Source organism: Calonectris borealis, chromosome Z (assembly GCF_964195595.1).
Source record: "Calonectris borealis chromosome Z, bCalBor7.hap1.2, whole genome shotgun sequence".
NCBI classification, from domain to species: Eukaryota; Metazoa; Chordata; class Aves; order Procellariiformes; family Procellariidae; genus Calonectris; species Calonectris borealis.
Genome location: NC_134352.1, coordinates 72,980,174 through 73,003,005, shown reverse-complemented (window position 1 = coordinate 73,003,005; position 22,832 = coordinate 72,980,174). Strand labels below are relative to the sequence as shown.

Here is a 22,832-nt window from a genome sequence, read left to right as displayed (position 1 = left end):
AATTTTAAGGGCAGATCCTTTCAATTATCTCTAAATTAATGGTATAAATAGTACCAGGCTTAGTCCAGTTGCTGTCCATAAAATATTTTTCTTGGGGAAGAAAATTACGATACATTGAATAGTATCACTATTCATTGAATAGAAGACAGTGAATTTATGAGAAGGCCCAGTGGTAGTTTTCTGTGATTTCCTGAAGTCTTGTAGGCCAAAAAAGAAACTGCAATCAGTGTTTGAATGCAGAATGAGCAGTAGTCAACTAATTCACTGCATTTTCAGCAAAAATATGAACTCCCCAGAGTAAGATGAATGTCGCTAAATCTAAATTAGTTATAACTACACTATTTATAATGCTATTTTAAATAAGCATCTGCCCAAATCACATGATAGTTATGAAAACTAGTTCTATCCTGTCAAAAAATAATCGTTGTCAGCTGTAGTTTAATTCTATGTAGTTTAATGCAATTTGCATTAGTTTACGTCTTGGGAGTTGTCTCGTAGTGTAGCAACTAATGGAAGCTGCAACCCTGTCTGATACTTTTAGGGAATAACCTTCTGATGGACTCTGCAACCAAGTTTGGGTGGGTGGCACAATATCATAGAAATTACCCAACTTCTCTGGCTGATTAGGAGAAAATTTTGTGTCTAGTTGCATTTTGAAGTACTGAATACAGTCAGATTTATGACAGCAGATCTTTTATAATACCGATCATACACAGCAGTTAAATGATACAGAGGTGAATTAGGCAAATAAGAATCAGTAATATGAGAAAACACTTAACAGTACAGTAAGTCAGTGGGGTAAGAACAGAGTGTGGATCCTCTGCTGTTAGTGAGGGAGGGAAGTGTCGGAAGAAGAGTCAGTATTACTCTTAAGTATTACTCCAAAAAGTATGGAGAAAAAAACCCAATGAAAACATGGGATTGCAAAGATTCATGTTTCCTTCTGGTATGTATCAAACCTACTTGCTTTCTAAGTGTAGTAAGAAGATTTTTTTTTTGGAGCCAACCTTGGCACTTTGTTCACCTCTTTGGAATAGTAGTTAGTGATATAATTGTTCTTTGGAGCATTTTAAGCCTAATTTATGTGTAGGCAAGACAGTATCTTTAAGCTATGTTTTCTCTGATGGTTGCATAACCACTAATGTAATTGGCTCACTTTCAGAACTAAGTTGAGCAGGAGAACTTCCTAATAACTGATTTGGGTTCAAAGCTGTTCGTACATATTGCAGTTTTTGCAGATAAAAAAATTAATTGATTAATCAATCAGGAGTGATTGAGGCACAGATAGTCTAAAAACAAGATTATTAGTGGTTTTAGGATTTCTTTGATAGGAAATAGTCTTGCAGGCCAGGAGCTAATATGAGCATCCACACACTTATATGTGCAGAATGTTTGTATTTGAAGTAAGATGAATAAATAATATTTAATTTATCTTTAATCTGTAACCACTCAGCTGTCATCAAAGAAAACAACCCAACTTTAGATTTCATAGGTTTTTTGAAAACACTGCATGGCAGCCCCTGATAAGACACTGCCTGACTTCGCTGTGTGCCATTGTTTTTGCTGAAAAGGCATGGAGGAGAAGCTCGGAAGCATACTGGCAATAATCTCTCAGCTTGGCAGTTTTACAATGAAAAGGACTTACTGCGTAGATGTTAGGCTTAACATACCATACCTTGTTGTAATTACAAGTTCTAAGGAGGTCATCTCGGGTCTTTTATCCATTGGGGTAGGTAGGTTAAATTGCATGCAGTTCACAATATATCTTATGGGTTATTTGAGTTCTTTAAGTGCAAGTTTGTAAACAAGCCTGTCACTTGAACAGTAATTACCATCTCAGAGCAAATATCTAAGCTTATGAAAAATTCCAGTATCTTAGCCAGAACTCTCCCACTCCCTTTATTGTGCAAAATTTTTACAGTGCAATATGTATCTACCCTGTGCCTGTCAGTATTAATAGATACTTCTAAGCTCTTGATACCCACAACCAACTGCAAAAATCTATTTATACGCATTTGCTCACTCTTGCTAGCTTATTCTCTCACCTATGTTCCACACTACTGGAATTGTTCAGTATCATAGTGACTGTGAGGATTTGAGAATGCATTAATAGCTTATGGTGGGTTTTAATAATTTTTGTACATGATTGTGTCAAACTGATGGTTATGTTTTAAAAGCAGAATTCTTTTGCTTTCTCTGTTCTTTTTATTTCTGTATTACACTGAAATTCCAAGGGCAAGTGGTTCACAGGTAGGAACAGGTTACCATCAGTGTCAGGGTTTTCCCATTTTAATAGATTGCCCTATACAGTGGTTTCTGAAATAATTGGTTTATGAAGGGAGACTTCACCTAAATAAAGTGTCCCAGGAGGAGTTTCTCCCTGTCTGTAGAAGTTTACCAGGATCTTGTGAGAGTAACCTGAAGACAAGAGGATGCCATCATTCTCTACTCAGGGGTCCAGTTTTGCTATCTCAGACTGGATATTACCTGTGATAGCCAGATGAAGTGAGGATCCAGATATCTGAATGTATGATACAGAAGGCAAGGTAAATTTAAAAAGCAAACATGAAAAGAAAAGTGTCTTCAAGTGATCTGTACTTTGCACTTTATCTGTAAACAGAATAATGGCATTGAAAAACTCAAGGCAAAACAATTTGTTTTGTAAGCTTATCTACTGTCCATTTTATATGGCTCCCAAGAGGTGAAATGTAAATTGTTAAAAGGCCTGGGAAACAGTCAAGCCTGGAATGGCAGTAAGTGTTATGTGAGATAGCATTCGTTTCAGAACTAAACCATATCACTCTATGGATCACATGTCCGAGGTGGATGTCAAACACGAGGTTAATGTGAAGAATTCAGGCCTACAGAATGAATTCCAGAAACGGGAGTTAAATTCTGCCCAAGCCCAGCAAACTATGCAAAATTGGGAATCCATGTTTTGGCTTCCTTATTAGCTGTCTGGAAAATGTCCATAGCAGGGAATTTGAACAAATCTGAGCAAAAGCTCTTGGACTGCATTTGATTCAGATTTTATGGGTTATATGTTCCTTCCCACCACTTTAACTTTTCTTGTGGAAAGCCAGTGAGTAAGCTCTCTGCTTCTCTCACGCTCATTTTTGGCTTATTTTATACTTTTGTTTCTCTTTTGATAGAATAGCAAGTTGGACCTATGTTTAATCACTTGCTTGTTATAGGGGAAGAACTGCTGGAGGGTTTTTTAGATTGATATTTATGGAAACAGTAATTATGGAATCGTGCATTCCCTGGTAACTTCACCAATCAGTTAATCAGGAGATATGAAATACCACAGATCTATTTTCTCAACAATTGCAAGATTTCACTTGTAATATGACCATTATACACAGAGCTCTTTTTTTTTTTCCTAATGTGTTTTTTCTGTTCGTTTTTACTTTGTTTTCTAGATGAGCTTGTAAGGGACTTAGGGTACCTCAAAGTATGACAGGCCTGAGGAATGGGATGCCATCCAGAGGGACCTGGACACATTCAAGAAGTGGGCCCGTGTGAACCTCATAAGGTTCAACAAGGCCAAGTGCAGGGTCCTGCACCTGGGTCAGGGCACCCCCGGTATGGGGGTGGAAGGGATTGAGAGCAGCTGGGGCTGCTGGGGGGAGGAAGGGATTGAGAGCAGCGCTGCAGGGAAGGACTTGGGGTTACTGGTGGATGAAAAGCTGGACGTGAGCTGATAATGTGTGCTCGCAGCCCAGAAGGCCAACCGTATCCTGGGCTGCATCAAAAGAAGCGTGGCCAGCAGGTCGAGGGAGGTGATTCTGCCCCTCTACTCTGCTCTGGTGAGACCCCACCTGCAGTGCTGCGTCCAGCTCTGGAGTCCTCAGCACAGGAAAGACATGGACCTGTTGGAGCGGGTCCAGAGGAGGGACACGAAAATGATCAGGGGGATGGAATGCCTCTCCCATGAGGACAGGCTGAGAGAGTTGGGGTTGTTTAGCCTGGAGAAGAGAAAGCTCCGGGGAAACCCTATTGCAGTCTTTCAGCACTTAAAGGGGGCTTATAAGAAAGATGGGGACAGACTTTTTAGCAGTGCCTGTTGCGATAGGACAAGGGGTAATGGTTTTAAACTAAAAGAGAGTAGGTTCAGACTAGATATAAGGAAGACATTTTTTACAAAGAGGGTGGTGAGACACTGGCACAGGTTGCCCAGAGAGGTGGTAGATGCCCCATCCCTGGAAACATTCAAGGTCAGGTTGTACAGGGTAACCTGATCTAGTTGAAGATGTCCCTGCTCATTGCAGGGGGGTTGGACTAGATGACCTGTAAAGGTCCCTTCCAACCCAAACTATTCTGTGATTCTATGAGTCTATATTAATAATAGGCATTAATAATGGCTTCTGGCTTGGTAGAATCTGAGCAGCTCAAATGCATGAACGAACCTACCATAGTTATTGATGTTTCATTGTAGCACACCTGCAAGATGGGACTTTTTATCCCATTTGAGACATGGTACTTAGACAGCAATTGTCTTACTGAAAATCTCACAGCAGATGTGTAGTGGATATGCAGTCTGAAATCTGGAGTTCCTTATATCTATGGACTATGCTTTTCTTTCCTGACTCCAAAAGAAAGTAATTGTCGAGCATCATCGGAACATCCAAAATTGTCATCTTTGTACTATGTAAGTGTGAGTTGAAAATACATTGTTAACTGTCTGTTATGACCAAGTTGAAGATGCATGTTGCCATTAATCCATCTCAGCTAGCTTAACAAGGTTATTACGTACATAATTAATAGTGGCTTAATTTGAATCATATAATCCAAACATTTTAGATTGTAAAAGGAAGAAGACTTTTCTGGTAGCTCAAGTAATCTTTGTGTAGTATGGAGTATCTACAGCAGCTCTTTGTGGAAAGGAACAAGAAGCCTATTGAATAATGTAAGGAAAAATCTCATAAGATGTATCTAATATTCTATATTTTCTAACAGTTATGGAATAAAAAAAATATACTTGGACTTAACATAATGTCAGTAAAAGTCTGTGAAATGAGGCATTTCAGTAAGGTATGATGTTCTTGAATTTTTGCCTTCTTTCTCCATGCACACAGCTCAAATTTCGTGTATTGCCTAGACAATGGATCTTTATCTTAGTCTGGGTTAAAAAGTGGAAGCTTTTTGTGCTTCTGTATGCTTCTGTATGCTTTTATACCTCAGGCTTCTTGAGGAATGACTATAATAAGTGTTGGATTTGATGTGTGGGCATCATTCCACTGGAAAATGTGTTGGGGTCTTCACTCTGTTCCTGTATAATCCACAACTGAGCAATACTGAATAATAGTTGTTTAATTGCTATGTAGAAATCAATGGCTCTCTGTTTAGTTGTGTGTCTTGTCAGGTTTAACTGTAATCATTTGGAATTTTAAGACTACATTATGTGTATAGAAATTCAGTATTCTTGATACAGTGTGCTGGAGGGGTCTCAACATTTACAGGTACTATGGTAAGACATATCATATAAATGCATAGAAGAAGCATGTTTTATAATTCTTGGGCACAACTTTTAAAAATTGTGGGATTTATGATTAAAAATAAAACCAAGATATTCACACTGGCTGATTTTTAACCTAGTGCTTAGCATTTGCCCTGAACATTTTGAAAATTATTTGCAGTGTCGTTGGGTATTACAACAGTTTTAACAATATGAGATACGTCATCTGGCCATAATGTACTACCTTCTTCTGACATAAGCTTTAGTTAAAGGAATATACCCGAGTTAGGCATGGAGAAAGGTGTGTTTCTTCCAAGCATGGACCTCATATGTGTACAATATAAATGTATCTTTTCCTCTTTCCAGATACATAGTTAAAGTCACTTAGGAATTTATTCTCATGTCACATTACATAAAATTGTGCTGCTATAAGACAGCTTAAATGTTAATGTTTTGAAGGTAATTTATGGGTGGCATGGGAGAATTAGTAATCGAAACAGTAATAGAATTTGAACCAGCTGTGGGAGCTAGGTAGGAAATTGTCCTTCCTTCCTGCAGTGACTTAGACATGCTGTAATTTTTAACCCCCATCCCCCTACCTTCACCTTGTGGTTGTAGATCTTCTTTGCATGACACTCCCTCCTCCCCAGTTTTAATTCCGTATACTAATGAATTAGTAAGTTTGTAGATGACTGGAATATTTGTCACTAAGTGGGACAGTGTGTATAAATTTGTGTCTCTCAAGATCCTGGAATGTACATTTGAGTGAACAACTTTTTACAATCACAGTTGGAGAACTGTTGAAAAGTGTAGTCTGCAGACAACTCTCTGCCTAGAGATGTGATTGTTTAGTTTTGCTGACTGTGGTGTGTTTGCTAAGAATAACAGGATCCCTGAGGAATTTTAAGAACTTCACCAATATTGCTGAATAAAACTTTGTAGCAGATTCCATATGATAAATACCATTTATTCAGGTTTTTCAGATGAGGAAACTGGGGTATGCAAGAGTGAAATAATTTGCACAAAGTCAAAGGTCAAGGATTGGTCTACACCAATGGTATATTGTTTTAATTTTGATCATTAAAACATGTATAATCTAAAAGACATGGCTCACTAATGAGGTTGTTATTATACTGGTATAGAGGTTCTTATTCGTATTACCTTGATGCTTATGAAATTTTATGCTAACATGATCACCAGAAGTCTTAAAGTGAACATCAGGCTCTTTTTTGATGAGAGGAAGAATGCATTTTATTTCAATTGTAGTAATTTCCATGTCTGTTTTAGGCAGCAGTGCCAAATATTGAACATCTATTGGTTGCATTGGCTTTTTAAGTTTTGATGAGACCAAAATTAAAATTCAGAGTGTAGTGCTGCTGATGGACTTCTTTCCACTGCTTACAAAACTTGCAAAAGAAACAGTAATATTTATTCTACTGCATATATTATTTTAATGTACTTCTATGGAAGTATGTGTAACTAAAATTGCCTTTTGCTGGATGAATTACAAAGGTAATAGTATCACTGACCTTTAAAATATATTGAAGGGAGGCTTTTTTTTTTTCAAAATATGTTAAATTTTATACATATATGGTTTTTAAATTCTAAAATACTTCATAATTGATTTTATTTTAAGACAGAAGGTAAATCTGGAGAACAGTAAAGCTATTTTAATGACTGAAAAACATCTAAAAGTGTTCTAACTATTAAAAGGCAGGATACTGTTTCTGGAATTCCTAGTGTAGCTTTGGTTTTCATGGTTTCTCTTTGACTCAAGTGAAGGAACTCAGGGGTTTTTTTTCCTAAAGTTTGCCAAAAGGTGATAATGATAAAATGTCTGTATAGTTTAGGTAAAAGATGTTTCAGAGCGAGTTTAATGTAAATAATTAAGTGAACTGGCTAGCAAGCTGAAAAATATTATGCATTAACAAAAATTAGGTTCAGTCTGGTCCTGCATCCCATGTTGTATTCCTGGATTCTTTCATGTGTATCTTTTAGGGCATATTCTTCGTGTTAGAAATCCCACATGGAAACTGTGTGGTACAGAAATTCTTATCAAGCTGGATGTGAAATACATGAATGCGTAAGTGAGGCATCTGAACTAAGCATTTGGCACTTAAACTCCAAAGACTTAAAAGTTCACAATTATTTGTCCTTTCTGATTTCAGAATTAAGCTATTCTTTGGTTATCTGCCAGGCTGAGCAGAGCTTTCAGAGCAAAGATGTTAGTTGCATGTTTGTTTTGTTTCTCCTCGTTGTCAGCTGATCTATGGTTGTGTGCTATTTTACTGTTTCGGCATAAATAGAAGTATTCCTTTATGTCAAAATGAAATACTCTATTTGGCTCTAAAGAATAATCTTAGTAAAGGCTATGTCTGACTGAAAATGCTAGTGATTTTTTTCATTCTTAGTATCATCTTGTAGTAATTTTGTGTATCTTATTGCTGTAGTAAAACTGTGTCAAGACTGAACATGGGTACTTTTTGGTGGTATGTGGCAGTTGTGCATACTGTTTTAGCAAATATGAAATATTTATATTCATACTCATTTGAAACTGAGATGATAAAGATGGAATAGGTAGGTGATTATGTGAGCAGAATGTAACATATCTGAAATATCACCAGAACACTCAGCTTAAGTAAATGGGTCTCCCAGAAACTGCAAATGAATCTTGAGTGAGGAAATTTTAGATTTAAATCAGTTTTATCAATGATTACAACTTTAAGAGAATTTCTCTGGTATACGTTGTGAGAACAATTCACAGGTCATAAATATTAATATAAACTATGACTTCATAACTCAAGGGCTTGTTATAAATCTAGAAATTATCTGATTGAGATTTTATAATCTAGGTGAAAAATAGTAACCTCCTGAAAGCTATCTAAAACTATCTCCTAGGAGACAAATCAGGCAGGCTTTTTACTGTACTTTAGAAGTATGATGTTTAAAAAAGATATTTGCAAACCATGCTGAGACTCTAATTGCAATACCTTTTCTAAATTGCTAAGGCATGGGAATCTTTTCAGAAGGGGAAGTGCCAATAAGTGGCATGAAAGGGAAGAGGAGATCTAATTCATGTTACCTGTTGTGTCTGGGAGCAGTCTCTGAATTACTGTTTGACCTATCATCTAATAAAATATGTTTTATCTGACCTATAATAACATTACAAATGTATTATTTTTAGGCAGTCATGTGTTGGAATGAAGATTTAATCTAAGGTCTTTTCCCTTGCTGGTTAAACCTGACAAAACAGTCTGGTTCAGATCATAAGAAAAAATTTCATGAGGCTGTGAATTAGATGATGTTGAGAGAAGCTAGCCACAGTACTGTTTCCATATTGAATAAATAAATTTACTTCCTGTAGGCATTCGAAAGGAAGTTCTTCTACTTAAGCACCTCCTTAATTCTTGAATGCACCCTGAAGTAATGCATTTTAGCTCACTAAAGAAAAGAATAACCTCTCCTTAGTCTTCCCATACTTAAAATTCAAGACATAAGTTTTTTGCTGTTTTGAGTGTTACCCAAATTAAAGGATAACTGGGAGAGAGAGCATTTTGTAGGGCCCTTCCAATATTTCTGTTAATTTTGAAGGTCTTCTGCATTTGTCATAGAGTTATGAGTTATCTATGTTTTCCCATGAGCAACAGATATTGTGGGTGTTTCATGGGACTATCAGCCCGGATGATTCATACCAGTGTTGGCATGTATCCTCCTGTTTTCCATAATATTTTCCTTTTTCTTTATCTTTTTCGGGCCAAAATTTTAGGTAATACACACGCATAGGCTCTGATTCATCCAACCTAATCAAGGCACCTATGTTAGGAATTTAGTTGCCTTGCACTCCCTGAATAATTCATGAAGAGCAGAGGTCTCCAGATGATTCAGTTTTTTGATACACTGATTCCTCTTCTGGAGTTACCTGTCTCTTTTTGAAGGCTATATAGGAAGTCTGAAGTAAGTGTTTTCCATATTTAGATGCATCACATTCAGAAACTCAGATTATATGAATCTGGGCCAAACTGAGTTTAATAACATGCAAGTTTGCATCAGAATACATCTGTCAACTCTGACACCTAAAAGAGAGGAAATTAAAAGTTGTTGAAATGTCCTTTCAGATCTGGATGGTTCCTTCTGCATGCAAGTTTGCGGATAATGCACTCCTATAAAACCAAAAACGTTTCTATTTTTCTGTTGCTGTAAAACAGCATCTCACATTGCGGTTTTTCATACTCCATCTTTCGCTTCAGTGTACACTTGTGCAACCTTAGTGTATATCTTAGACATTTATTTTCAATTTAAGTTATGGAGGAAAATAATGAAAAATTGTGATTTGGAAAACCTGGCCATTTTACAAGTAATATGGTTTTAATCAGTGCATGGGAAGTGACTTGTGGAATAAAACATGAAGATCAGTGTGTGTTTGTTTGCAAAATGAGTTTAAAAAAGAACAGAAAAAATCAATTTAAACTCTTGTTACAGTCTTCAGCTTTCACTGCTGTCATGGAAAATTCAGATGGGTGCCTAACAGCTTAAAACATTTTTCTAGTCTGAAAAGAGGAATGAGGCATTTTTTCTTCCAGATCTGTGAAATACTCCCCTCCACACCCTTTTATCTTCTAATGGTGTTTCAGACTCAATATTGAAGGATGGAACAAGATTCTATTCTCTCTGTTCATCATCACTAGAATAGTATCTTGATTTCATTCATTTACACAGATGTAGTATCTGTCAAAGTTGGATATGAGGTAGAAAGGAAAAACTGCATGTTTGTGGCTCTGAACTTAACTGCAATACAGGGAGGTTGTGCAAGTGCCCCCCTGTAAAGTTTGATGGACTTCTATAACTTCTTTCCCCTGAAAAGGGAAACATTTGGATTGTATTTTAGGTGATGTTTGAGAGAGAATACTTGGACTTGTAAACCGAACACATTTGATACAGAAATCATCAAGCAACAGCAAGCATGAGCTGCTTTTTTGTTGTAACTTCTAAAATAAAAGTTGTTTAAAGCCTTCTGCTATTCATATTAACATATTGTTGTGCCTAGATACTGTAGCTGTGGACCGGATTTCCGTGATGTTGTTCTGACAGTTTATCTGCACAATTCACTGGTTTTCTGTGGTATTTTATCTGTCTAAACTGAAGAGCTTGTGGTGGTGTATCTCTCTGCTTTGGGAATTACTGTGTCAGAAATCCAGTCCTTTCTGTTGTGATTGTTGATGAATTGTCTGTCCACTTGTTTTATTCTTGAAATCTCTTAAGAACATTTTCTTTCAATATGTTACATAATTTACAGCACAAACATTTTTATTAGGAGACATTACATTTCTCTTTTTAACTACTCCTGTCACTCCTGATTACTCTTTTTTAAACACGCTTATTACTTTGAACTCCTTGCTGGAGAAGAATGGAAGATACAGAAAATTGTTACTGTCTGGTCACAAGGAAGATGATTTCAGCACTGTCGGTTTGTATGCTGGAGTCTAAAATAAAAGCCTTTCAAAGGCTCTCAAACTTTCCTGCTCCCTGCACCTCACCCGCCAGCAGTGTGGCATTTGCTTTTCCATGCAGTACAGTCATTTTGGAGGGGAAGAGAGGAGGCTTTAAAAAAATGTAAAAGAAAACATGAACATGACGTATTTAAACAAAATGCTTGAAAATAGAAAGTTCTTTTTTCTTAATTGACCAAAGGCCTGGGATTTGGATGACTAAAACATGGTTTTCTGCAGGGAGTCCTTCATTTGGGAGTTTGAATTACTGCAGTTTCTTAAGTAGGTGAAGGTAATTCCATCACCATTTGATGATAGGGTTTTTTATCCCCCTCCCACTCCCAAGAGCGATTCCTGCTGTCCATTAGGAACCCAGTTATTCCATCTGTCTTCTAGTGAGGCAGCAATCATCTGTGTCAGACCACTTCTGTTAAATTTATTCTGTGAAACCCGCATTTTCACCAGAAATGGAGAATTCTCTGTAAAGTTGTAGCTTTTGCTTCCTTCTCTTCACTCCTGCCCATGAACAGACAGCATCTTCCATGTGGAGCGTACCAAACCAGAAACCCAAAAGAGCAGGGTGTGAGTGTTTACACTTCCATCAGGAATTTTTTAGTATAGTACTTAAGGTATTTGAAGTAAGTAGTAGCCAAACCAACTTTATTCTCTTCTCCTGCTTAAGACAGTGAAAGTGCTCACCTTTAGTTTAACCAGTTGTAGTTTTGCGTGTTTTTTCTCCATGCTGTACCATAGCTCTGCTCCCACAAATGAGAAGTCTCTTCAAGTCTGCAGCAAGTCAGCTTTTCAGGAAAGCTCTAAGAGCACAGGAGCAATCCAAAAAAGGAAAATCGTATTTTCTTCCAGGGCAATATATGATCTTGAAATTCTCAAGGAAGGCAAGATCCTCTATGCTGGAATCTAAGGACAATTGCAAACACAGAGGAAAAAAATTGTATTGTTTCCTCAGTTAAATTGTAGTCTTGTGGGTGGCCAGAAAAGTTCCCATTTAAGGGCCTGGTGCATGAAAGATTACCTATAGCTTGCAAGTCTCCTTCGCACAGGATATTTTCCATTTAGTGAAATACAGACCTCTGCAAACAGAGCAGTAGGGGTACTTTTAGGCATAAATGCATTATTCTGCCCTTCTCTGGTTGGGCGAGGTGAGTCATTTGAGGACCTATATTCTAACTTGTAGGGGTATTTTTAGGGGGAAGAGAGGTCGGATTCTAGTGGATGAATTTATTTTTCACCAAGTGCAGTTTGCAGTTACTGTGTATGTGAGATCAGCAGAATATATCATTGTGGAATTTACATTTTGTTTTTTATAGTCTTTGCTTTTATCCATTTAAGCCTGGGAACATAATCCAATGGTCATTCTAAAGTCATTCTAAAATGACTTTTGGATGGTCAGTCTATTAGAAAAGCTAAGAGATGGTAAAGGTTGAGGTATTTTTTAATTGTAAATTCCTCTCTCTGATACTGTTTAGTGGATTTTTTATTACTTCTGTAGGACCTTTCTCCCCAAGCCAAATATTTAGTTTATCATAGAGATACCAAGCGATTCTTTTCCCACCTCCTGTATCCCTCTGTCTTCTGCCAAGGCCCAATGATTGTCATTGCCCATATTCACAATCCCGAGGATATTGAAGGGTATTTTGTAGGATGTAGAAATCTGGATTTTAACCAATTTTTCCTTTGTGTCTATTCTCTCACTTGTCTGGTTTGACCTGCATCATTGGTTTATTTGATTTTTTGTTTTTATCTTTCATTTTTCTCAAGAGATCTTGGAGACTCTGACCTAGTTTCAGCCTGTGGTTTCTAGTGGCATATTTTCTGAGTTGCTTGAGGATAAGGAAGCTCCCAAAAGGAATAAGAAAAAAAAATCCACAGTATTTAGGCACAGTGGCGCAGTGAATAGAAGAGTGTTGTCAGGCACAGGAGCTTAACAGTCAGCTAAGGCTGGAATTCCCTGAAAAAATGTAACTGCAAACTGCAGATGTGATGCCTGACTTGCAGTGTCCCTTTGCAGAAATTATTTAAAAGGTAAGACTTTCCATTTTTGAGAAAACCGGTGAACTCCTAGAATACACTGTTTCACAGATTTAATATATATTAATCCTATGTAAGCCAGGGAATTGAGAATTTTTGTAAAAATATTAGCAGATATGTCAACACCAAAACTGTTTTCCTTTGTTTCTGCTGAAAGAGAAATTTAACATACTGTCTTTTCCTGATACGGTTTTAAAAAAAAAAGAAAAAAAGAAAAGAAAACCAACAAATAATCCTGTAAACATTTCATCTCATCTAGTTTTAATTACAATACAAATTTTCCAGAACAGCATTAATGAAATATTAAAATCAATTTGTATAAACTAAACAGCTGAAATCCAAGCAACAACTGGAAGACCTGGAAGTGCAGGTACACTTTGGGCAAACTCTACCTTTTCGTTTTTTCAGACTTAAGTAATATTCCAGTATACATGGGATCCTGATGTTGAAATCCGCATAAAATGTATTAACTATATGTTCCTTTGAGAGTGTGAAAAAAGGATTTGATGGCATTCCTTGTTCTTTGGAATGTAATAACTGGAAAAGTGGTAGTTGCATCCGGTTTTTGTGTGTGTATATAGGCATTTGTTGTAGCAGGTTAGAGATGTTTATAGTATTCTCAGGAATTTAGGAAGTTCATAGTTACTAAAATAGAATAAGCCACCTTGTTTTTTTTTGTAAATGTTTGGCTGATTTGAAGATGTTATGCCAAGATATGTTCCTGGATGTTGTTATCTTAATTTTTTGTTTTGGATAGTCTAAAGAGTTACTTTAACTGTCAGGCATCCCTTGGACACTGCAGAGCGTAGCACCACTAGCACTTGCCAAACATCTGACTTTCAGACTCAGACTGTTTGATTTATCAGGTGGCAGAATGTATTCCTATGTGTTGTTCTCCCTTAAAGATAAGTAGCCAGAACAGTGTTCAACATGAGTGCACTGTAAAGCAAAAATGTTTTTATGTGAGTGGTTAACTCTTCTTATTAAAAGAGGGATTTGATTATTGTCACCTGGAGGAGCTAGCAATTAAAATTAAGTTTGTTCTAGCACATTAATAATTTAATTTTTTTGTTTGAATTATTAAAAAACTCTTAAAGTAGTTAAGATACCCTCTCAAAAAATAATTCAGTGCTGACGTAATATAGACATAAAATACCTACCTTTGTGGTAAGGTATGTGAAATGAGCAACCTTATAATATTTCAGTAAGTGGATTGGAATACAAAATAAGCAACCTTGCAGTGATTAAGATGAGAATGACCAAAATGCTGTTTCTTGTTCCAGTAACGAATGGTTTCTGTGAAAGCCTTTGATTTACAGTAGTATATCTTTTGTTGTGGGTGATGGCAGTGTGAATCTTGGAAGCTGTTTGTTTCTTTTTCACACTTGGTTTTTACGGAATGTGCAGCGACTGTTGAGCAGTTTTTTGCGTCTTGAGAACAGCAAATACCAATTTATACTGCAGGGAATGATGAGGAATGGAAAACTTAACTTGTATTATAATTATACCTTTATCCAGGTGCTTTATAGTGTCAATTGAACAATAAATTCATTTTCATAATCACAGCTTCACTTGGAATTTTGAGTTACGCCTGCTTCTCAACTTGTAAACCACTTAGTGTGTGGAAGTGTCTCTTAATGCCACGTGGGCTATACCTTTCACAATGTTGTCTGTAGCTATTTGTAAACCTTTACTGTTGCCTTTTCAGACTTAGCATGGATCAGAGTCCCATAAATATTTTTTTTCTCAGGTGCATATATGATTTCCATGCTAATACTCAAGTTCCTGTGACTATCGAAGGTGTGCTTATGCTGTGAATGTGAAAACATAGGGCATGAGTCTTCTGCTGGCTTATTTCTGTATATGTGTGAAGAGGGAAAGAAATTATACAGTTGTTTTGGGAATCAGAGCTGTTGTTAGTGGCGAGAAGTAAAGATAGAAGAAGGGTAGGTTTGGCTAAACCAAAGATAATTAAAGTTTCCATTTCATCACAGAAATAAAGCTGATAGAACTGCAGGATAAAAGGAGTATAAAGGAAATCAGCCTGATGCTATAGGGACTTCCGGTGTCGAGCATGAAAAAAGGAAAGGAATTGACAGAGGTGGATAAGGAAAGGGATATAACGTATAATATAAAGCGTGCTTAATAATTATTTTAAAATCAGATTTTGGCAACTGAAAATTGTAACAAAGATGTCGGGCATCAAAATGATAGATTGTATCTGTTTTAGGAAACTTAAGCATTTTGAGAATAATGATTCAAATGACCTTTGTAGAACCTTGCAATCACTTTAATACATTTCTTTCTGTGTAAATTAACTATTTTCATATTTGTGTTACAGATGTTAGTGTGATGTGTTAGATGTTTTAAACTGTAATTGCCTTTGATCTGTATGTTGCTATTAAATGAAATTCCCGGAATTACATTGACTGTGTTATGGCTGCCATCAAAGTGGCTGTTGTGAAGACCCATGAGAGCTGGGGATAATGGCACAAGTGAAAGTGTGAAGCCAGTCCATGATCTTAATAAATCACATAGATAAGTTAGCTCCTGTAATGAATGTTTAGATTTTCTTCATTAATTTTGTTAACTTCATAGAGTCCTTTTATTTGAAAATACATTATGTAATAATGATGGATTGACTAAATCACAATTCAAGATTGTTAGATATTGGTGATAAAGAACCAAAGAGAATTTTTATGTTTTATAAAGAGGATGTTTTTGTTCTTTTTTAAGGTAGTCTTATATTTTTTAACAATTATTCCTCATATTTTTAGGGGTATATCCATGAAAATAAAAATCTGGAATCAGTCTCTTGTTTCTGATTTCTCCCTGCTTTCTCCTCCTCAGGTTATGGTTGGTGTGAGGGAAACCTTTGTTACTTTTACATATATTGTAGTACTGGGTTTTTTGTTTGGTTGGAGTTTTTGTTTGGTTCGGGTTTTTTTTTGTCATAGCACTGTTTTCACAGAGGTGGATTTTCTTTTTTTTCCAGAACCCTGTCAAGAAAATTCCAGATTCTCATGAAATTACACTCCAACATGGGACAAAAACAGTAAGTAATAACGTATCTTCAACACTTCTTGTTTTTGTAGAACTGAGCCAGTCTATGAAATAAGTTAACAAATACTTATTGTCAGCTGAAGTTCAAGAAGCTAATTCTTTTTCTTAATTTGTTATTTTAGTCTAACTCTTTTCTTACTGCAATTGAAAGTGTGTTTTAGGACTGCCTCTTTGTTTTCTTGTAATAACCCAAACGTGGCTCCATTTGACTCCATTGTAGTCTCATTTTCTTCTTCCTTTTTGTCAAATACACTGTCTGCAATTGTTAGAGTTCCTCTTCAAAGCTAGGCCTTCCTCATCTAGACGTAGGTCTAATCTAGACTTTTCTCTGACTGGTCATGCATTTCAAAGAGAATATTACTACTGAAGTTTTTAAGTCGTCTTTGTAGGTGAATACAGGTCTCCTTCATTCTCCTTGAATCTTTAAGTGCCTTTTATACACCATTCTCAATTTCTAGAAACCTTGTTCTTCCTTGTCTTTGACTGCATCTTTTCTAGGTTTCACCTCCAATATTGCTCCTTCACTTTCTTTTAAAGAACTGCTGTCCAACTTAGAACTATCATTTCTTTGTTCTCAATATTTTTATCTCTGGGTAGTCTCATCTTCCAACACAAATTCAACTGCTTTTATGTGCTGATTGATCTGTTTTTATAGAATGGAATTTATTTTCTGGCCATGAATAACCCCGAATCTATTCCCAAATCCTTTCCCCATATTCTTCTTTGGTCATTAAAAAAGATGCTGCTGCTATTGATCCTCTTCAGTTTGGGCCACGACTTAGGCTTCAATGAGAAAATAATACTAGACTTTCTTTTATTGTTATTATATCCTTGTGAAAGCACTGTTAATAGTCAGTTAATAGAATTCTCACTCATGGCAGTCCTGGTAATTTCTTTGGAGAGGGGAAAAAAAAAGGAAAGAAAAATAAAACAAAATTTATTTTAGAAAAGTGCTTTTTCATGAGGTGTTAAACAGTTTAAGGAAATGTATAATTTTCTTTTTTTGGATTTTTCAGAAAACTTATGGATTAATTTTCTCTTTATGTAATTAATATAATAATACACTTAATTTAACGTTCAACAATATTAAATAATTATTTTAAATAATAAACTTATTAAATTAACATGTATAAAATTAAAACATTAAACATCAATAATATATGAGTTTATGGTTTGAATTTTTAATAATTCTTCATATTTATTGGACGTTTTAAAGGAATTTTCTGGGGGTTTAAACTTTAACGGTAAAGATCATAAATGATTTTTTATAAGCTTTCGGAACTAGTTATTTTCCGAAGTGTCTGTTCATTAACGTGGCATCAAACTTTGTGGTCTGTCTTGGAGTGGAGAGGTGACAAGGCTTACCCATTTGTTTTATTATAGTACTAGACATACAGACGTAGAGGGAGGAGAGGAAAGAAGTAAAAAGTGTGTTATAAATGAAAATAGAAAAATATTCTCTTAAGACCTGTAATAGATGCATTGTATTACACTAAACAAAATTAGAGTGGAGTGGATTTTTATGCACGCAGTGCATGTAACTTCTTTGCATACTAATGTCTGTGCATACTAGGATTTGCATCCTAGTGTACTACTGCAAACAGTTTTCCATTTTACATGTGACAGTAATTCCTTCTGCAGTATGTTTCTTGAATGCATATCCTAACAAACTTTATTATGTAAAATTTTTTGAATTATTTTTCTCTATATTAAACCAGTTAATCTTGTGATGACTTCTTAAAGCATAAGCTCATGTTATTTCTAACTAAAAGGCTTTGTAAAGTGGAAGTTACAGTTTTGGAAGACTTCTGAGGTATTTTGCCTGCATGAGAATGCAGCTGTCATCACTTCGAACAGAGGTGAATTATAATATGGGTATATATATTACAGTTGGATTACACTGGATGCAGTGAATGAAATATCTCATTGAAAAAAATCAGCTCTTCTGTAGAAGGACTATCTTTTTGTTTTATTTGTTTGTTTTAGAATAATGATACTACTTATCCATGTCATTACATACATATATGGATGGGAGCAAGTTCATATCTTGGTACCAGTGTTTCACCGCAATGTTTTAAAATACGGTCTTCTCATTATGTTCATACAGTGTACTGTATTTCAGCTAAACTTATGTATCCCATCTGTACCTCTTCAATCTAATGAACGTGGGTTTGATGATGACTCTATTCCTGTGCAGCTGAAAAGTCTCAGAAGAGATTTCCCAAGCTGGAGAGTCTTTCCAGAAACCTGATTAATTTCCCAGTTGCCTTGCTCGTACTGTGTAATAGGAGTTACTGTTCACAATGAAACTTCAGGGATATATATTTTTTTTTTTTCCTGATACTTTTGATACATAGGTGGGTGTGAGAAACAATACATAATCAGAGGTATTCTGAACAGTGCTTTCTAACATCTCATATCACAGCTGCTCCTTCCTATAGTAGTTATTGTAGAATAGAACACTTGAGTCTATTAATTGAATGCATGCTTAATCTGGAGATGCACAGTTTTTCTGCATGTTAGAAATCATGAATGAAATGAATGGGGTTCAAAATTTGCATTTAAATGGTAAAAGCGACATTTTTTTGGAAACACGTAAGAGGTTGCATCTGTTTCATTTGAAAATCAGATATGTCACAGTGACATAATCACTAAGTGGAGTTTAATTCCTTCTTAGGGATAGCACAAAGCGGTATATTTAAACATTTGATTCAGGGAAGTAAAAAGAAAAACGTTGAATCTATTGGTAACTCTGTAAATTAGTTTTTTGGGCGGGGCACTGGATTAAGGACATCTGATGATCCTTTGCATTCTTTATAAGAATGAGGTTTTGGAGCTTCTCTAAAAGATAAGATTTCTGCAAGTGAATGCCTCTAAAATAAAGCAGGACAATTAGATTAAGGAGTCAGTTGCCTGGTGAACATCAGCATCATTTCTGCAACATCTTGGTTTTCTTGAAAGTACTTTTTTCAAACTGTTGGCTATATGATGGCACTGTATGTTTGAAATACAGTGAGGTACCAGCATGAGGAGCAGCGTGAGCCTTAAGGAGGAGATGACTAGAAATGAGTCTTTGATAAAATAAGGAATACCTAAGTGAATCTTTTCTGCATGAAATTGCAAAAAGAAAACTCAAAAGACGCCAATATTCCTTCATATTAGGAAACTTTAATTTTAGCAAAACAAATTGTCCATCTTAAAGAATAAATGCCATTCATAACTGGTGTCTTTATTGAAACATTTATTTTCTGTAGGTTACTTTTTCAGCTGGGCACGGAAAAGGGAGTATCTCATGCTAAATTCCATTTTTTAAACAGTGTTTTGTGTGGGAAATATTCAACAGTTTAAGTTTTAAAAGTCTTCATAATGCAATGTGTATACTAAAGCTTTAAAAAAAGTACAGTAGTAGACTGTTGTATCTTTGAGACAAGGTTTTTTTGGTGGTACTTCGATGTGTCTGCATTAATTCATAGTGACTGTCAGTACTTTTCATGTATACATGTAAAGAAGATAAATAGACATGAGCATCCTTATATGCAAATTATTGTAATTTTTATTCATGAATATCTGGAATTTTTAATACAGGTTTAGACATCTGAAAGTAATTGGCCTGAGTGGTTTTTTTTCCACCTGAAGAAGTTTAGCGTTACTAGCCTATAGCTATTACACTATTCTCAAGTGTTGTCTTTTACTCAGAAATTAAGGCTTTTCCTTCTTTTGTTGTATATACAGTTTTTTTGTTTGGTTGTTTTTTTCCCCCACAATTTTCTATAAGGCTGATTGTTCTTGGTGGAGTATAAGATTTTTTTTTTTCCTTCAGAATCTTCTGGCTCATCTCTTCAAATCCCTTTGCAGGCATTTTCTAGAACTTTTTTTTAATTATTATTATCCCTTTATTGTCTTGTGTTGAAGACTGTCTTCCTTGTTGTAAAAGGGTTTCTGAATCTTTTGATTTTCTATCTTGTGTATGTGGGGTGACCCAGGTTTTTGTCCGATGGTTAAAAGTCATCCTCTGGTTAGACTCTAGGTTTTACCCATGGTCTGCCTAATTTGAAACGCCTAATAGAGGTTAAATGGTATTCTAGGGGTTAAAACTGAGCATGAATTCCATATGAGTTTTATCTTCTCATGAAAACTTCTTCAGTCATTTTAACATTTCAAGTTGGGTGTAATTTTGAGTAATTCTAAAAATACTTTTGTTTTACAGTTTTTGACATCACTTTTCAATACTATCTCACGTAGATGACAATTTTGGAGAGTTAATCTCTTCACTTGACTTAAAAATTAATTGAGCACATTGTCTAGCTAATTTTATATTAATACTTGAAATCATGGTAGTAGATAATATTTTCACAAATAAGACAAGAGAAGAAATAATTTTGAAGGTAAATGAAAGGCTGTTTAATCCATGAGATGCTTTCTGTTACTCTCACTTCTCCATGTGGTGATTTGAACGCTACTATAATAAAGTTCTTCAAATAGAGAATTAAAATAGAATTTTCACTGAAAATCCCATTTTAATCAACCTTTGATTTGAGGATAACAAATGAGAGTAATGAGCATTAAGCATTCTTTCCTCAAAGTTCTGAGTAGCTTTTAAGCAGCTGGTTTTGTATACAAAACAAATGGGTTTTGGTAAGATTTTTTGAGCTTCTTTAGTTAAAATAGTATCTTTTTTAAATTTGTGATTTTTTTTTTTTTAAATCAAGTTTATACTTTTTTTTTCCCCTTCTTTTTTTTGGAAGAGAAATTTAACCAAAAAATGTATGTATGCACATGAATTGTCTTGAATAAACTAGCGCAAAATCTTAAACTGATGGATGTTAAATGCCATTTCTGCATCTTGCTAGAAATGTTATTTGTACTTTTGAGAAAAGTCTACGGTACAATTTTCTTCATAGAAATGAAACATATCCAAATCCTGCAATGAGATAATTAGAAAGCAAACACTGTAAAATAACTTTTCTCAATTGTCTTCAGTGGTTTATTCAGATTATATAATTTCCATTTCCAGTCTCCCTACCCCTTCTAAAATACTCAGACATTATACAAGGTAGTGAAAATTCAAAAGCAAAATATAGCTGATGTATTTTAGGAAGAAACTAGCACACTGAATTTTTTTTTTACTTTAGTAGTATTTTATATTTTGGTGACACCTGAAGAACTGTAGAAGAAAAAATAATAAAAAGCTTGAATAATCTTGATTTTTAATTTGGTTTTTCTTTTGTCTGTATAGGTTTCTGCTTTAGGGTTGGATCCTTCAGGTGCCCGTTTGATAACTGGTGGATATGACTATGATGTTAAATTTTGGGATTTTGCTGGAATGGATGCCTCTCTCCAAGCTTTTCGGTCACTCCAGCCCTGTGAATGGTAGGCATGAAGACTGCCTTTTTTGCCTTAGACTGTGCCTATGTTAAACTCCTAATAGAATGCACAAAAGCCTTGTAAGGTAGCTTGTTTTAAAGGCTTTTGTATCCCATTGTACTTTTTGTGGTAAATGGAATGTGAACCTTAGAACTTGTCTGCTTATGTCTTTTCATGCTTTTTCCAATGACTTGCATATTTTCCCCGTTTAGAAAGCTACAGGTGAATTTGCAGATAGAATTGTTAATAGTGTATCAGCAAATAGATTATGAACCTCTTAAAGAGACAGGTTGACTTTCATAGTTGTAATTGAAATGAATAGAATACACTTCCCATATGTACCCATATGTAGGTCTTTTCCAACCTGTATGATTCTATGATTCTATCTGCAGAGGGACCTGGACAGGCTGGATCGATGGGCCGAGGCCAACTGTATGAGATTCAACAAGGCCAAGTGCCAGGTCCTGCACTTCGGCCACAACAACCCCAGGCAACGCTACAGGCTTGGGGAAGAGTGGCTGGAAAGCTGCCCAGAGGAAAAGGACCTGGGGGTACTGGTTGACAGCCGGCTGAACATGAGCTGGCAGTGTGCTCAGGTGGCCAAGAAGGCCAACGGCATCCTGGCCTGTATCAGAAATAGTGTGGCCAGCAGGAATAGGGAGGTGATTGTGCCCCTGTACTCGGCACTGGTGAGGCCACACCTCGAATACTGTGTTCAGTTTTGGGCCCCTCACTACAAGAAGGACATGGAGGTGCTGGAGCGCGTCCAGAGGAGGGCAACGAAGCTGGTGAAGGGCCTGGAGCACAAGTCTTATGAGGAGCGGCTGAGTGAACTGGGGTTGTTTAGCCTGGAGAAGAGGAGGCTGAGGGGAGACCTCATCGCGCTCTACAACTACCTGAAAGGAGGTTGTAGCGTGGTGGGTGTTGGTCTCTTCTGCCAAGTAACTAGCAGTAGGACGAGAGGAAATGGCCTCAAGTTGCGCCAAGGGAGGTTTAGATTGAACATTAGGAAAAATTTCTTTACTGAAAGAGTGGTCAGGCCTTGGAACAGGCTGCCCAGGGAAGTGGTGGAGTCACCATCCCTGGAGGTATTTAAAAGACGTGTAGATGAGGCCCTTAGGGACATGGTGTAGTGGGCATGGTGGTGTTGGGTTGACGGTTGGACACGATGATCTTAGAGGTCTTTTCCAACCTGTATGATTCTATGATTCTATGATTCTATGATTCTACCCTGCTTATATAAAATTAATGACGAAGAGAAGAAAGTTAAAACAGTTGACCCCTTTGTGGAGAGCCTCTGTAGTTGCTGCCAATATTTCTGAGTGGGGGGGTATCTAATTTACATTAAATCCTCTGTTTCTGGAAGCACTGGTCCTTTGCATTGCACTGATAATTGAAGCTACATAGCATGT

General features: G+C 36.1%; 1 protein-coding gene across 1 annotated transcript in view; it reads left to right on the top strand.

Annotated features, from left to right (window-relative positions):
- WDR70 (WD repeat domain 70) overlaps nt 1–22,832 on the top strand; it is a 138,820-nt gene that overhangs the window by 22,911 nt on the left and 93,077 nt on the right. Inside the window, exons 6-7 of the mRNA XM_075136564.1 lie at nt 15,989–16,048; nt 21,293–21,426. Coding sequence (XP_074992665.1) covers nt 15,989–16,048; nt 21,293–21,426 — 194 coding nt within the window. The remainder of the gene's footprint in view (nt 1–15,988; nt 16,049–21,292; nt 21,427–22,832) is intronic.